The sequence below is a fragment of the Citrus sinensis genome, chromosome 8, assembly GCF_022201045.2.
Source record: "Citrus sinensis cultivar Valencia sweet orange chromosome 8, DVS_A1.0, whole genome shotgun sequence".
Classification (NCBI taxonomy): domain Eukaryota; kingdom Viridiplantae; phylum Streptophyta; class Magnoliopsida; order Sapindales; family Rutaceae; genus Citrus; species Citrus sinensis.
Genome location: NC_068563.1, coordinates 28,463,600 through 28,481,734, shown reverse-complemented (window position 1 = coordinate 28,481,734; position 18,135 = coordinate 28,463,600). Strand labels below are relative to the sequence as shown.

The following is an 18,135-nucleotide window of genomic DNA, read 5'->3' as shown; positions in this document are numbered from 1 at the left end:
TAATGGTCTTGTCTGCTATATTTAATCCAATATAAAGACAACAATTTTCCGAAAATAATCGTGCATTATAAGACAAAATAAAGATGATCCAAGGCCGGTGCACATGTAAATAAACAGTAGTAAACTCAATTATTAGGTACCTTGGATTTTAATATTTTATTAGTTACAATATACGCAAATTATAGGTCATTTGCATGTTCTTTTAGGCATTGCATTAACAAAAATATTTTTTTTTTTTTTGCACATATATCAAGCAAGTTCAAAACTCAAAATCTCTTTTTATCATTTGATAAAATATTTTATCAATTGAATCCGTTAACATAATATTTTTTCATACAAACAAGTTGGGTTCAAAACTCAAAATTTCTTTTATTGTTTGATAAATATTTTAGCAGTTCAATCTGTCAGCATCCATAAATATATTCTTTACTTCTAAAATTACCCTATATATATATATAGCGACCAGATCAGGTCCCTGTGGAATGGATATATCACAACTAAGCTGATACTACTGTTTCTTTGATTTGAAAGTAATATTCATGCATTATCCTATGAAGCTGGCAAGAAAAAAACTTAAATCTTCTTGTGATCTTGTCAAAAGAAGGATATGAGATTCAATCAACAAGATAGAGATAAAAAGACTATGAATTGAATATTGTTTTTAATTGATATGCGAAAAGTAGACAAGATTGCATAATGATGATTTTTGCCATTACTTACCTGCTAGCTCCAAATAATTAATCTCCTTTTTACTGGACTAATTTTTCTTTTTAACATTTCATATTAATAATGTCGACTTTATTGCAATGGATGATCTTCAAACAAATGGGTGTAATGATTATACCTAGAAAATGGTTGAGGTGTGATCCATCAGATGGGTCCTAACATTTTGAATGGGTGTTGAAATTTAAAGCCACAAAGTACAAATCATCATCGATTGCCCACTGATTAACATTTAACTTTTTAATATCAACTTGATCACATGAAACATGGATTAATTGTCTGTGTGTTCTAGGAAGCATAAGCACATCCACGATTGATTTAACTAACTAAACCCTTTAATTGCCGTTGATTGTTCGATGGAAAGGCCCCCCTTTCTGACACATTCGATCTATCAACCCCACAAGATTACAAATTCGTTGTTGTTTTTGTTTTTTAAGGTCAAATTCAACTGTTCAATGCTTCAATAGATTATGAATATTCTAATCATATTTCTTATGAAGAATTATCATTGTGCAGTCACATACTTCATATTTACATTTTAATGGTAGAGATGTCGGTAAGAGAAAGGATGATTGATGTGAAACGTGTTAATTTTGTTGAGCTAGTAATCTTACCTTGTTTATCAGTATCATAAGCTTAAGCCTAGTATTCATGTAAGAATAAATATGACAGACATTTCTGCTAATTTATCCATTTACGTATAGTTATATACTTTTATTATATCCCATGTATGGTCTCTTTTTTCCTTTCATTTTTCCTGATGCTTCTTTATTATTATCCATGATCCCTTCTATTTTACGGCTTTATCCAATTCTCTGGTTCTTGTATATAATATGATAATATCTCTGATGGTCGGGTGGGTGAAGTCTGAATCAAGCCATTTGTTTTATAATCACGCGTTTAAAGATGTGGGGTTTTTCACTCATTCTAATTTCTCTTTTGCTCTTTTCTTTTGGTAACTTTTCCTTTGTTTATTTAGTTTCTAATTCTCTCTTCATCTTCTTTAAATATCTTTTTCAAGTCTCTACACGTTCCCCGGCGTCCTTGTTGCGATTTTGTCCCACAGTCACACAGCAAAAGAATTTAGTTACCTACTTTTCTTTTGATCTGTTTTCTACTTAATAATCTGATGAATAGTTTGCTAGATATATGCTTTCACCATACTGACCAGCCAGATTTTTATTTCTTTTTAACGATAATGTAGTTAAGATTTTTCGTGTTACTTTCTTTAGTGAGCTTTTCCAGGAAGGAAAATTCTTAATTAGATATTTAGACGTATTGCATATCTCACTAGATTTTTGTTATGTATATCTTTAACTAATTGTAAAAAGAAAAAATTAATATACACTTAATACTTGCCAGAGAAAATGTAATATGGGTAGTGCAATACATTGAGAGTTCCTATGAATCTAGGCATCAGTCTTCGAAAGGATTTCTCTGCGTTCAGCTAATTTACACGGGCTAGTAATTGATCATAAACTTTCAATATGTTTTGTAATTATTGAACTTGGAATTTATTTTTGAACCGTTTTCATTTAACAGCTATTTATATGTACTTGCCAACTACTAATTTCATTAACAAGTTAAAAGCTACAGTATGCCTCAGATTCTCCAATATATCCATGTTGTATAAAAGTAAAAAGAGAAATAAAAAAAGGCATGTCAATGTTGGATTTATCCGCAAGAGATATATGCATATGAAATCTTTGGGATTCTAGCTAGACAATGAATTTAGTACACTCTTGGATGATATAAGATGGCACTCAATTACAACCAAATGATACAAATTAAGGAGGAAGCATACATCGCGGAGACAAGCGGAGCCGAAAGGTTAATTTGCAGTAGTGGATTGAACCCTTTTGCTTTTCTTGCTATAGAGTAAAGAACATTCAATGTGTATGATTCCAATTTGCCATGTTTCTTTTCTTTTTGGTATAGTGAAAGTTGTACTGAACGATACGTCTGTTTGTCCTTCTGATACCAAAGAGTCACTACCAAAATCCTGTTATGGTGCTTTTTTTGCAAATGCAGACGCATTAAGAGTCGAAAACAGAAATAATAGATCATTTATTTTCCATCAAAACTAAGTACATAATTTGTCAATACAAGAAAGAAAACAACCATGACCATTGACAAATTATTAATTTATAAGATCAGTTAATGTTAAAGTTATGATATAAAGTTTATATTTTGATATTACATTAATGTTGTCCTCGTAAAATTCATCATATGTCAATGAAATGATAAAATAAGTAATCACTTAACACTAACAATTTTTTATAACATAATGTGATATATCACTTACATTGTTATTAGCACTCAAGTCCAATTTCAAATGATTAAAATTTGTCCAACTATCAAACTCTTATTAAAATCCATGTTTCTAATTTTCATATCAAGTCTATCTTCTATTCTAAAAGGCAACAGCTTGTAGAGAATTTTTAAGTGTATATGTCGTGGCTGATATATCAACAATTATCAAACACATAATAGTTATTTTCTATTCCAGCCAACCATAAGCGTATCACTATTCCTAATATGTATTTGGTTTTTCTTACTTTACCCACACAAAGGATTTGCTTACACTACATCAATGAAGGCTTGAACAAAAGTTACCAACCAAGCACATTTAACTAAAATAGCCCACCACACTATCAAGCCCCATACATATAGCCCATTGAACAAACTGGTAGAAGAGTTAGATCCAAGACTTGAACTATTGGCACCCCTCCAATGTCCTCATGAAATACTTTTTACACATCGCTTTTATTTAATTCCATGAAATCACTTTCTAATTATTTTTCTCAACAAACCCCAGTAAACCTCATTTCTCTTTTTATAAAACTCTACCACGGTCAACGTGAAATTTTTGTTTCATTTTAAATTTTTAATGATTGTGCTTTCGTACTATTCAACATTGTAAGTACAATACTTAAATTGATCAAATTCAGTTTTAGAGTGATTTCATTTCACACTTATTAGGTCTATATTTTATGCTTTAAATAAGAGTAAGATCTTTTTTTTCCTCTCACAAACAATTGTATGTTTTTGGAGTTTTTTTTTTTTTTACATTAGTCTCTGTCTTTTATTGAAAATGGTTCCTTTGAAGAATCCGTTTGATACTAGTTAATGAATAGTTTGTAATTGAAATTCTATATTTGGGTCATAAACAACAACCCTGATTGTTGACGATATTATTGAGGAAGATGGGTGGGTTTAATTAAATTTTATATAAAATACATCAAATTAAGGTTAAAATCTAAAATTTATTAAGAAAAGGGTTTGATAAGAGTTCTAAAGGGTGCCAATAGCTCCACTCTAGATCAAAAGGCTGGCCCAAAGTTGCCCCCCAATCAATCTGATCTGACTGGGCTAGTTCACAACAATAAGCAACCAAGACTTATTTATTGCACACGTGAGCAACACTCGTGTGCCTCAAACTAGGGTTTTGCAAAACTAACTTAAAAACCGCACACAACTGGGCTAGGGTTTCGATGACATAAGTCTTCTTCTTCTTCACACACTGACAGAAAGAGTCGAATAACCAGCAGCCATGGGTAAGAAATTAATTTAAAAAATTAACTGTATAACAGTATTGTATTGCATTTCAAATTTTTCATCTTTATCTAATTTTTTTCTTCCTTTTTTTTCCTCCTTGTAAACCGAATTAGCAAGAGTCAAGGTTCATGAACTGCGGACCAAATCCAAGACGGATTTATTGAGCCAGTTGAAAGATCTGAAGGCGGAGCTCGCTCTTCTGCGGGTCGCCAAAGTCACCGGTGGCGCGCCCAATAAGCTTTCCAAAATGTAATTCTTTTTAATCTCTTCGTATGCTATACATATATTTAAATGTATAAAATTTTGTTATTTTATTAAAGCAAATGGGGTTTTTCTTAATGGGTTTGGGATATGTGATGCATTTGCAGTAAAGTGGTGAGGCTATCGATTGCCCAAGTGTTGACTGTGATATCGCAGAAGCAGAAGGCGGCTTTGAGAGAAGCATACAAGAACAAGAAGTTTTTGCCACTTGATCTTCGTCCCAAGAAGACCAGAGCTATCCGAAGGCGCCTCACCAAGCATCAGGTAATTACTATTTGGTTCTTTGCAATGATTTCCTGTTCTGGGATTTTGTTATATTTTAGTTATGTTTAATATTTGGGCATTTTGTTCTGGATTGTATTATGGTTTTGTGTGATGCATGACTTGGGATTCCCTGTTTGATATTTACAATGTCGTTGAAAATGTGAGTGAAAAGAATTTCTTGTATTAACAGTTTATGTTTGTAGCAGTTTAGTTTGTTCTTGCTTTCTGCTTATATATTTGATAAGATGGCAACTTTTTAAGCATTGTATTGAAAATTTTACTACTGATTTTGCTGCATGGCTTCGAGAATTGAGATTTGGTTGTCTATTATTTTTTTTAGTTGAGTTTTTAAATATTGAAATGTAAGAACATATACTGTATCAATTATTTCTGAACCAAATTTAAGATCTATGGCAAAAAGTTAACATTGAAATCTGTATCTGTCATATTTAAATGGTTAAGTCCTTGGGCTGAAGTGCTGGAAGGCAGGATTGGTTGAAGAACATAAGTTCAAATCTCAATGGGGGAAGAAACAGGGGACGCAATGTGGATGTTGGGAAGAAGAGGCAGAATTGTTAATGTTATCTAAGATGAACAGCTTGTTTTTGCCTTGGTTTATTATTTTGGTTGAACTTGTTAGTGTTCTACATTTTTGGACTCAATGGACTATGTTAATGCTGCCTACTTTCATTATATGTTATTTGATATAATGTGAAGAATTCGGTTTTAAGGGAATAGAACACATTGAACAATTGGCATTGACGTGTTCTCTTTTGATGGTTATTGTTCTGCTTACTTTTTTATGCATATTTCTTGTTGTTCTCTTAACTTATGATTAATTCCCCTTTTTCGTTTTGTTTTGTATAGGCATCTTTGAAGACTGAACGTGAGAAGAAGAGGGAAATGTACTTTCCAATGAGGAAATACGCCATTAAGGTGTAAGATCAAATTGAATTGGGAAGGAGACAATGATGTTAAACTTGTCAAATGCTATCAAAGATTTTTTTGTTCTGTTGAATTTTAAGTTTAGTTTTTCTTATCTTCCATTTGTGTTACTAGTATGGATTTTGGACTTCGATGAGAGTATTCAGGTTTTAATTCTATATACTTGAAGGTTTGGTCTCATTTCATCAAAGCATGGTTCAAGCGGTTTTCTGTTCCATCCTTGCTCAGCATGTCATGAAACCCCATCTTGTTACCTTCTGCATAAAGCCATAAAGAAATGTCGTTAACATTTGTGTGCTACCTGCTGACGCCAAAATGCGATTAATAATCATGCTAAGTTGCTAACCAATTGATATTTCAGCTTGTCAATTGATTGGGCGGATTACTTACTCTGCACTTAGTATTCAAAGCAAGCAACTCAATTAATTGCTTTGGAAGCTCATTAGAGGCCTCATATGGGGCAACGATATGGAACGATCCATAAATTAGTTTTGCGTACGACGTACATGCGTTTGCTGTGTGTTCAACCTGGATTCATAATGTAACTTAACATGGTCCTTCATTTGGTGTCTATATTTGATCAAATTATATAGGTTGCTTTACGTGAGAAATTTTCAGCTCTTGTTACTGGTAACCGACGAAACTTGCTCCAACAATCATATTTAATAGTTGTTGCCTATCATCTTTCGATTGTATCACCCGGAAAACACTGAGAGTGAGATTTCAGTGTGGTGAGCCATTCACTTCCCTTGTGTTTTGTTGAATGAAATCGCAATTCTTAAGAGGAGTTAAGCACATCAAATTTCTTTCGTTCTATTTCTGAATCCATGGCCCGAAACCAAGCAGCAAGAATTTAATCACACTTGTAAAAAATGCAAACTGAATCAGACTTGAGGGTGAGGAGTGCAGTACCCACTTTTTCAGTAGGTCATTATCATTTTCGTATGTGTATCCCCCCGATGCCCCAATAGCATGCGTAAGCGTAAACGAAAAAGGCATCGACCACAGTGGGAGTCGAACCCACGACCTTTTGATCCGAAGTCAAACGCGCTAATCCACTGCGCTATGCGGTCACTTTGCTGTTGTTGTTTCACAGAACTGGTGATGGTATTGCTTTCTCATCCAATGATCTATAAAGGCCATAATTTCAAGGTCATCGCATGTAGCTTCTTAATTAAGACCACAATTTGAATGGCAGGCAGACACGGATGATTAAAAATGTGAGAGACCAAAAATCTACCGCGGTGAGTTTGTTGTTTATGCACACAAGACTAATTTGATTTAGAACCCACAGAACTGGAAAATCTCGGCCACCATTTTTTTTTTTGGAAAAACATACGTCAATTGCACGGCACTTTTGTTTAAAATTTCAAGTACTTGTGCTTCTGACAATGTCGGTCACCCACCACAAAGGCCACAACAAACTCACTTTTTGAAGTCATATTAAGATTAAAGTAACGTCATTGATTATGGAAGCTGGTATATATGACCAGTTGGCCATGAACAAAAAGCACCGGACCGATTCTTCCAAATACTGAGTGACCAGGGCAGTATTGATGCATGGTTTTGGAAAAACTTCGCTTGTTTTTTCTCAAATGATACGATGCTTTTAACTGTGACGCAAAACTTTTAATCATTTTTAACGAGGAATGACCACTTGCCTCCTGTTTTTTTGAAAGCTTGTGATGATTCAACAACATAATATTGGAAATGACAGTTGTCGATTAACAAATTTTTGTATTGATTCTTGACGACACATGAGAATGAGATCGAACTTGACTCTTATGCCCACTAATTAGTGACACGAAGATAGTAGTTGTATCGCATGCAGCACAGAAGATGAAAGCAAAAAACGAAATTCATTTTTATAACTGTACATTCGTATGATTGAACTAACTAACTGTTACGTACTCAATATTATTATACCCACCACCAATCTTGTCCGATACTCTAATAATTACAAGACCAAATTGACTTTGTTAATGTTATTTTGTAACCTTAATTTATACCCAATAATACTTTATATAAAGCGCGTGAAAGGAAAATTGAATGTATTCTTTGATTAAATCTTCTCTAGAAGAGGTCTAAGTAGCGGTCTCATTAATTCAAAGAAAACCAGTGGTTGAGTGGCAGTAATTTAAGGCAGCTCATCAACTGTATTTGACATAATTTGCAAGTACGCCATAATTGGGTTCGTGGATCGAGTTCTCGTACTTGTATAGTTGTATAAATGTGATGAATTTACCTTTTCAAACTTTTTCTCTAGAAAGATAAAAGATTTTCATAACGACTGCATTGACAAAAGAAAAGGGACGAAAAAGAAGAAGATGGATTTATTATTTATGAAGGATACTTTCATTAAAAGAAAGAAAGAAAGAAAGAAAGAATCCTATGCTGAGTGTCATTCATCAATGCCGGTCCAAAAGTTGTGTTCACATAAAAGAAAAATAGGTCATGATTGAGTAACAATAATGAAAATTATACATTCCTTATTTCTTCAGCATCTTGTAACTTATGGGCATATATTATAGAAGCAAACTCTGTACACTTGAGTCTAAAAATAACATGTAAAATATGGAAGCAAAATGTTAAACTTTAACTAGTTAAAGGGGATAAATCATTAAAGAAGAAATTTATTGTTTTTTTTTTTAATTTTTTTTTTTTTTGTGGGTGCCAACTGGTTGTGCTGCTTCTCTTGCTTGAATGTAAGAATTTTGGATTTTGAACTTGCCGTTTATTTGTGTTTACGGCAAGTTCAAAACAAATAAAAGAAGAAATTTACTTTTTTGCTGACCTTGTCGTTTTACCCTTGTAGTTGTTTGATTTTAAGGATATAAATATCTTTAATTTTAATTAATTAAAAAATTAAATGAAAAATTATTAGAAAAAGTAAGGGAATTGTGAATTTTTTAATTGTCAAATGCCCATATGTACGTGGTGTTTCGCCCAATGTTGGCCCGTCCTTTGATTAATTAGTTAATCAAATAAATCCAACCGTAAACGACAAGCAAAACTTTCCAATTCATCAATGAGACAGCACATAGCGTATCAATACTTAATTTGATTCAATAATATAGCAAATCTCATTGTAATCGCAATATCTTAGCATTCAAATACGTATGTGAGAATATATTCGATTAAGATCATATAAATATATGATGGATTTCATTTAATTGAAGTTGAATGCATGTGGCTTAATGGTCACATATTTTGTGGCTTTAAACTTAATTATACTAATTATAAATTAGTCAATTTGTACATGTGTGTCGATCAAATGAAGAAGAAGAAGATGATAATAATAATAATAATAATAATTTCGGCATGTTTGAGAAGTGGAATGAGTCACTGGATTAAAAGACTAATAGTTCTCGTAGGCATTGATAAAAGAATAAAATAAAGTGATGTAGTTGCCGCGTTGAGGTATTTAATTAGTTGGATATATTCTGAGAGTAATATTTGGAGTGTGCATAACATAACTACATCGGCCGATCGCTGCCAAGAGATAATAAACTTCATATTTAATTACCCGAATTCCGAATGATATTTCCATATCAATTTCCAAAACTACGTCAGCTATGTGCTTTCTGTAGAAACTACTGAGTAGCCACATGTGATATGAGACAAATTAACGTCATGGATTATGGAAGTTCAATGGCCATGAAGAAAAAGTGCCAGATTCCTCAAAGATTGAGTGACTGGGGCAAGTTCATGCATGAAAAGAATCACTTGCTTTTTCTTCACAAGGTTGATAACTATAGATGGTCAAAGAAACTTTAATCATTCTTCAATATCAGCCTGGTGCTTCCTTTATATTTGATTGCGACATTAAGATATGTAATCTTACCCAATTCGATTTTGATAGGGTAACTTGGGTAACAACAGAACAAATATATATATATATAAGGCGAATAGAGAATTCTGTTAATGAATTTTATTATTATTCCGAATAGAGAACTTGTCCAATACATATAAAAGACGATTCTAGCGAGCTACCTGCTGCTTCAGCCACTAAGAGGCACCATGACAATCATTATATAAATTAAAAAAAAAAAGGAAAAAATAAATTTTTTTAAAAAAAGGAAGCAAAAACGAATTCATTTGTGTAAATTGTATTACAGCTAGCTAATAACATAACAAAAATTATGTCCACCAATATTGACGTATCCTCTAGCAATTACAAGACCGATGATACCGACCTTGTTAATTAATATTATTTCTATATTATAATCATTTTCTACCCAATATAAATTTAATAAAGCTTGTGAAAGAAAAGTTATTTTTTTCTTCTCTAATTAAAGCTCCTCTACAAGTGGTCCAATGATCTTATTAAATAAAAAAATTGGAAAAAAAAAACAATACTATTACTTTAAAAAAAAAAATTGGGTTAAAAATTTTGACGAAATATATGAAGAGACTAAATTAAACAACTTGCAATAAGGTAAAAGGCAGTTTAGTCTTTTCATACGTTGGGTCAAAATTTTGTAACCCAAAAATCTGTGGCAATAAATTAAGGGAGCTCATAAAACTATATTTGACCACAATTGGTTAGTACACGGTTAGTTAATGGATCCACATTTCTCGTCCTTTCATAAATGTGATAAATGGTCTTTTTATTTTTCATTTCTACAAATAACGGGGAATAAAAGAGTGTACATATTGATTTTATATATCTCGTATGAAAATGAATACCGAGTATATTGACCAAAGCAATGGAAGAAAAGGCGGGGGGGGGGGGGGAGAGAGAGAGAGAGAGAGAGAGAGAGAGAGATAGGTTCATTTATTTTTTAAAAATGATTCATTAAAAAAAAATTGAATTTATACTGTCATGCATTAATGGTAATCCAAAAGTTATGTTCACACTCAGGCAAAAAGGTCTATAAACTAAGAGTGGCGATCGGGATTGCACACGTGTCAAATTATTATTGATGGGGTTATGGAACTCACAACACAATTTGACTAATAATAATCTTACAGGTACATAATTATAAATTAATTAATAGTAAGGATAAAAATCTAAGAAGTATTTCATAAGATTTCGTGTAAATTAATTACAGTAATAATCTGATTGTAATATCAGTATCAACAAAAAAAAAGGTATCTCCAAAATTATTAGTGGCGCAAATAAAATAAATAAGAATATGATTCCTTACGAACACAAAATAAATGTAATGTTATTTCCTTTCATGTTTTTTTTTTTTCTTTCTCAGTTTATAAAATAGTGGTCTTTGATTCTATTCTATCTTTTAAAAGGGAAAATACCGAGCATATATGTTTATCAAAGAAAATGAAAAAAATAAAGTTGACAGAAAGATAAAGGTGTAGATTTATTTGATTTTTTTTTTATATAAAAAAAAAGTTCTCTTTCATTTAATAGAAAAAGGTATTGTTCCATAGTCACATAATGGAGGTCCACAGCTACTAACCCTATTAGAAATTAATCACATGCCAAATGGGAAACAGAAACTTTGTATAAAATGAAGAGTGTCTCGCGTTACGCTACTAACCCTATTAGCAAACATTTCTACAAGACCGAGTATCGACGAGTCTCATCGAAGCACCCTTGTCTGTTACTACTGTTAACAACTGTAATTGAGCGCGACGTGAATGCATGCAAGGCATTGAAAAACGAGAATCCGTGTCATTCAGGATTTAATGACCTCAAAATAGCCATAGCTAGATAAAGCAAATTGCCTCAATACAACAACAAGGCAAGATCCATACAACAATGTCCAATTGTACCTATTGTGACGTTCAAGATGCGATGATTTTGGCCGGCGAGGCAAGTCGCGCGCGTCACATAAAGATTTGGAGACTGCACAAAATTTCAACTCCGTTGTTGTCAATCGTTTGGTGCGTTTTGATTCGGTATTAGCCGAGAAGTTCTTTTTCTTTTTCTTTTTTTCTTTTTTGGGGCGTTGAAATTGATTGAATGAGAACAACAACACAAATGAAACGTCGATTGCATTTTCAACTTTAATTAAAGATCAATAGCGGCGACGATTACCCATACACGCGGTACGCGGCGACTCTTTGTGTAATAAGAACACAAGTGACAACGACCGTTGGAGGCGCAACGTCCTTGCATCGTATACATGTAAATGTATAATTCTTTTCTTCCACGAAATACCAACGTTGTCTAAAAAAGTTCGGCTTAATAAGAGTCATTGCTAGCTAGTAATACTAATCTGCATCATCACTTGTTACGTGTCCGTACACTTGATGTGCAAACTAACTTCTGTTTTCAGGAGAAGTCTAGGTATCCAACCCAAAAGACTAATTTTTTAGGTGGAGTGACCTACCACCTTATAAATCCAAATATCTTCTCTTTACTAGCTAATGTAGGACACAACTCAACATGTATTTTGACTCGCACCGACAAAGAATTGCATAATCAATGCATTTGGGCCGACAATTAAACAAACTTAATGTAGATGTTCGCACCTACGAAATTTTATGTTATTTCGTTCAAAATGTTAGCACTCAACTATATATTCATCAACTGAAGACGTCAGCATTAAGTGGTTCAATTTTTTTTTGGTTCACGCAATCCACCAATATTGATTGGCCAGCCGGCAGAAGCCTGATTAAACTAATATAGGATTCTTCGTCCAATAAGGAAGCTCATCAAGGCCTAATTTTTAATTAAATATAGTGCTTAACTTATAATATAAAATAAGAGACTTTTGAGTCAGCCTCCGAAAACCCCGACGACAAAGCAACTTGTGAAGAATTTCAAAAGCTGAATATGATTGGCCAAATTAACTATATTGCATTTCTGACCTTATTATATAAACTACTCTAACAAATGCCGTATGAGGGCCGCGCTTCTTTCTGGGAATATATAAAACTCACCGAGTTAAAAGAATAAATTAAATTGGTTGCTAATAAACAATATGTTTTGCAGTTTGAGTTATTCCACATTGATTAGAAAAGAGATGATATGGCTTAGCGTATTTACTTTGTATATATTGACCTAATCAACTCAATTATAGGCACCAATGCAGCATTTTATAATCTCGATTCATTAAGATAACATTAAGTGATCAATATTAATTAATGTCAGTTGCAAGTTTAATTATAATGAACTTAGCTAACAATCTCCTAAAATTTGGTAGATGTGCACTAAAATATGACAGCATTTCAATTCTAGCGGACAATTTATGCATTTCTATCACTCTTTCTGCTAGGAGACAAGCAATAACAAGAAGATGATGAAATCTACTAATACATGATTAAATAAGTTAAACATTAAGAATATAAATTGAAAAGACATCTCATTATCCAAATTAACTTTTATATTTCAGTTAGATTAGCAGTGTTTTCTCCATTTTTTTAATATTATATTATATAATTCATACAACATAAATACATTAAAATAAGATCTACTAGAACTTCGAATGTAACTAAATGTTTGCTGAGACCTGCCTCGATATATCAAAGTTGAAGTCCAATTCAAAAAACTCACTTTCAAAAAAAGAATGAAAATTTACTCTCACACACACAGATAGACTCAAGCCCTTAATATCAAGAATAAAATAAAAGATCGAGTTTTCTTTTGAGAATATTTTCCATGAAATTGCCTGTTTAAAGCAAACTCAATATATGTAATTAGTTTGATATCACAAATCCTCAAACAAGGCATGATTTAACGGTGCAAGTCACAGTTATAAACGAAGAGTCAATTATTTAATGTAATTTTATACTTTTGAAAATACGTTCAAGAAAAATACACGAAAAAAATATTTGATGAAACCTCTATAATGAGAATTTATCTAATTTGAAGTTGAGTATACGTGCCTCGAGACTTGTATATTCTTATTGTTTTTTTAGTTTTCCGCTTATAAATTAGTCAATATTTTATTTCTTATATCCGATCAAAGATTCATAACACGCTAATCAATTAAATAATATAAGCTATCAAATATAAATTAGAATATCTACAATTACATATTGATCTTGTTTTTATACTTTTAATTTTAAATATTTAGTAATAACTTTCAGCCAGTTTCAGGAAGTGATCAGAACGAGTAGTATACGATTCGTTTGAGGAATGGGTCTAATAGTACTTCTTGTCTGCATTACTATATAGAAGTCAATTAACTGCGCTATATATATATATATATATAGAGAGAGAGAGAGAGAGAGAGAGAGAGAGAGAGTTTCCTATTGTGTATATGTAGAGTTTCCTACTTTATTCTGGGTTATTATGTTGGCCACAATTGACTATGAATTTTCAATTCATTTTGATTATTTAAAATTACAAATAAAACTTGAGATGTGTCAAATTAACAAGAAGCTATATAAGCGAGCTCACAGTTTTGGTTGATCGGGTTATATGTTAAGGGAAAGTAGAAAAAACGATGAGCTAACCGCGTTAGAACTTTTCTTTTGCAGTCAGTCTTTAAGGTTTTTTTGCATTAAGTACTCAAAGTAACGGTGGAAAGATATATCATATCCCCAACATTCTTAAGAATTTGTTGACTTTTATCATGATAATTAATATTAATGTTAGAAGGAAAATAATAATAATAATAATAATAAATGATTTGGGTGCAAAGAAAAAGTAAATATATTAAAGATTAATGTTTCTCTGATAATATGATTTTGAAGCATATATTTAATATCAAACTAATTAATTTATTGATTTTTACAAAATTCATTGTAGTCCAACCATTCGACTTCTTGGTTAATGATGGGTCAATTTTCTCAACATTATTGACCGAGAAATTCTAAAGTACTTCTATTGTATTATACCTATTTAATCCATATATGATATATATGTATTTATTTTTAAAAAATTATTATATAATTGATAATTAACTTAATTCATGCACACACGTTATGCATATATTAAGTGGATACAATACAACAACAGAAGTATTCAACAATCTCTCTCATACGAAGGTTCTTAATTCATACTCTTACTTACTGGGGATTCTTTCTAGAATTGACCTTTTCATAATATTATTTGTGGAGTATATTTTCAAACTAATTTCAAAAAGAATAATTTTAAATTATTGTATAAGTCTATGTATCTAGAGTTTCGAGAAACCCGGCCGAATTATAATATTTAATTCATTTTTTTTTTCCTCTCTTGATAACATCATTATTACTCTCATAGAGTTTCAAACTTTCAATAAGCCCGGCCGCGTAACCTTTTGTCAACGTCACTGCATATGTACAAGCACAAAGGCAATTAATTATACAATCCACTAATTAAAAACAAACAGTAACAATCTATCATTAAAAAGACAAAGATTGTGATTTAATTTTCAGCCATGCGCTTTTTGAAGGACGAAGCCATCAAGAAAACGAGAGTGTTAAACCGATGATTGATAACACCGCGTAGACTAATGAGACAAAGTCAAAACTATTAACCGGGCGTGGCTTCCATAAAGCACAACTCTCCCGTTATGTCTAGCATTTTCGTTTATAAATAACCCACCTTCACCCTCTCGACTCTCTCAAGAGACTCCCAAAGTCCAACAACAACATTTTACAATCTCTCTCAATTTTTTCTCGATTCAGTTCACCATATCATATATCCTCGAACACGAACACAAACTTACTTTTTCCTGTTTCTACCCGTGTGATTAAGCTACAATAATCATCGTCATACATTTACATTACAGATGCCGAGAAAGGGAATGAGAACCATATTCTTCAAACCATCCACATCTCCGACGGCGGGCACACCTTCATCGTCGCCTCAACGGGTCACATTCTCCGATTCTTTAATGGACGAGAACATCCAAATTGCCCGCTCTCTCATCACCAAATGGGACGATACCTCTCAATCATGCAGCATCTCTTCTCTCTTCTCCTCCGACAACCGCCAAGACGCCAAGGACTACCTCAAAGCCGTCTACGACTTGCAGACCGCCATGCACTATTTCATCACCCATCACTCTACTTCTGACAAGCTCGTCCTCGCCCAAACCCTAATGCAAACCGCCATGAAAAGACTCGAAAGAGAGTTTTATCAGATGCTGAAGATCAACGGAGAGTATCTCGACCATGAGTCTGTCTCCGTCTCCTCTTCCAGGGCCTCCAGAGCGAGCTTCTCTGATCTTGAAGATTACGAGGTCAGCGAAACCGAGTCCAGAATCTCTGACGACGCCATTTCCGAAATGGAGCGTGTTTCTACTGCCGCCATGGCTGATTTAAAAGCCATCGCCGACTGCATGATATCGGCCGGCTACGGGAAGGAGTGTGCCAGGATTTACAAGATTATCAGAAAGTCTGTTGTCGATGAAGCCTTGTATCATTTAGGCGTTGAGAGATTGAATTTCAACGTCATTCAGAAAATGGACTGGGACGTCCTTGAGATTAAGATCAAGAACTGGTTACGAGCCGTTAGAACCGCCGTTAAGACGGTGTTTGCCGGCGAGAGGATTTTGTGCGACACCGTGTTCTCGGGTCCGTCTTCCGCTTCCATCAGAGTCTCCTGCTTCTCGCAGATTGTTAAAGAGGGAGCTTTGGATCTGCTTGTTTTCCCCGAAAATGTCGCCAAGTGCAAGAAAACTCCGGAGAAAATGTTCCGTACCTTGGACCTCTACGAAGCAATTTCTGATCTCTCGCCTGACATTGCATCCATTTTCAGCTTTGAATCAACCTCCGCCGTCCGATCTCAAGCTGCTAATTCCTTGATCAGGCTAGGCGAGGCCGTCCGTACGATGCTAGCCGATTTCGAAGCTGCGATTCATAAAGATACCTCGAAGACGCCGGTTCCCGGCGGCGGGGTCCACCCGTTAACTCGCTACGTAATGAATTACATCGCTTTCCTCGCCGACTATTCCGGATCACTTGCCGAAATAGACGCCGAGTGGCCGTTAACGAGCAATTCTCCGCTACCAGAAGCTTACTTCGGCAGTCCAGAGTCGAGCGACAGCATTTCCTCGCCGATAGCAGTACGGCTGGCGTGGCTAATCCTCGTTGTCCTGTGCAAACTCGACGGCAAGGCGGAGCTGTACAAGGAAGTGGCGCAGTCTTACTTGTTCTTAGCAAACAACCTCCAATACGTCGTCGTAAAGGTTCGCTCATCGAATTTAAAATTTCTCCTCGGCGAGGAATGGATTGTCAAGCACGAGGCAAAGGTGAGGCAATACGCAGCGAATTACGAGCGCATGGGATGGGACAAAGTGTTTGCGTCACTGCCTGAGAATCCAACGGCTGAGATCCCAATCCCACAAGTGAGAAACTGTTTCCGAAGATTTAATTTGTCCTTTGAAGACACGTGTAAGAGACACAGTTCGTGGATCGTATCCGACCCGAAGCTAAGGGACGAGATTAAAATATCGCTGGCGAAGAGGATCGCGCCGGTTTATCGAGATTTTTACGAGAAATATCGAGTCAGGGTGTTGAGGGATCCGAGTACAGGGAATGAGCCTTTGGTCAGATTTGCCCCTGATGATCTGGGTAATCACTTGTCCGATTTATTTCATGGAACCATTGGGTCCGGGAGTGTTTCGTCTCATTCAACGGCGCCGTATTCTAGGACAAATGGATCAGGTAGTGTTTCGTCTCATTCAACGTCGCCGTATTCCAGCCACGGCGGGCGGAGTCCTTGAAAAGATTATTCATGCTTGGGGCAATTCAAGCTCCTCTTCCGGCCTTTTGTGCAAATAGGGAAAGAAAGATTCTACAAATTTTGAATGAGAACCACATAAATTCGACACGTTTATGGAAGTGTATGCGTACAGAGTCTACAGACCAAAGAGATTTGACTTTTTTATTTTTCCGAAAGAGGATTTGACATTTGTACAGTGACACGTGTAGCAAAAATTCTTTGATTTTTCAATTCAAACTGGAGAGTGGAGAGTTCGTTTTGATCTTTGTTTTGATTTTTTTGAAATGCATTTGTGCACAACAAGTAACACTGTCTCTCAGGGATAATATCTATCAATAAATAATTTGTCTAAATTATACATGATTAGAGAATTTGAAGGAAGAACGATAAATTTTAAGCAATGGAAAGAAAAGTGAAGACGAGAGAAATGTTTCATTCTGTGAATATTTTTGTTTTTAAGATAAATGCCGTGTAAGAATACTTAGTCTTCATCTCCATGGCGTGTAAAGGATCGAAAGCTTGGCATCCATCCTACTCCTAGCCTAGGGGCGGTCATTTTTGTTCAGATGGGACATAACCGACCGAATTTGATCATGCCTAAGAATGGTTCTAACATATTTTTTTTAATTGAATAGTTTCATGTTATTGGGCTCTTCAAATAAATAAGTGGAGATGCTATATCTCAAATTTTTTATTTCAAAAGTCTCTTTTAAGTAATATGACATTCATCAATTAATTGATGAAATAATGTAATTAATTTACTTAAATTATTTAAAGTATTACTCATCACTCAATCGATAACACATTATTTAGAA

General features: G+C 34.0%; 2 protein-coding genes and 1 non-coding gene across 3 annotated transcripts; 2 read left to right on the top strand and 1 right to left on the bottom strand.

Annotated features, from left to right (window-relative positions):
* Positions 1-4,125: 4,125 nt before the first annotated feature.
* LOC102618082 (60S ribosomal protein L35-like) lies at positions 4,126-5,941 on the top strand. The gene is made up of 4 exons (XM_006488179.3): positions 4,126-4,280; positions 4,395-4,530; positions 4,650-4,806; positions 5,674-5,941. The coding sequence occupies exons 1-4, from the start codon at positions 4,277-4,279 to the stop codon at positions 5,746-5,748; spliced, it is 372 nt and encodes a 123-aa protein (XP_006488242.1). The 5' UTR covers positions 4,126-4,276; the 3' UTR covers positions 5,749-5,941.
* An 809-nt stretch (positions 5,942-6,750) lies between these two features.
* Positions 6,751-6,824, bottom strand: TRNAR-UCG (transfer RNA arginine (anticodon UCG)). Its single transcript has one exon. It is a non-coding gene; the product is annotated as a tRNA-Arg (tRNA).
* An 8,353-nt stretch (positions 6,825-15,177) lies between these two features.
* On the top strand, positions 15,178-17,580 carry LOC102617807 (exocyst complex component EXO70H1). The gene has a single exon (XM_052432825.1). The coding sequence runs from the start codon at positions 15,384-15,386 to the stop codon at positions 17,319-17,321; it is 1,938 nt and encodes a 645-aa protein (XP_052288785.1). The 5' UTR covers positions 15,178-15,383; the 3' UTR covers positions 17,322-17,580.
* Positions 17,581-18,135: the final 555 nt, after the last annotated feature.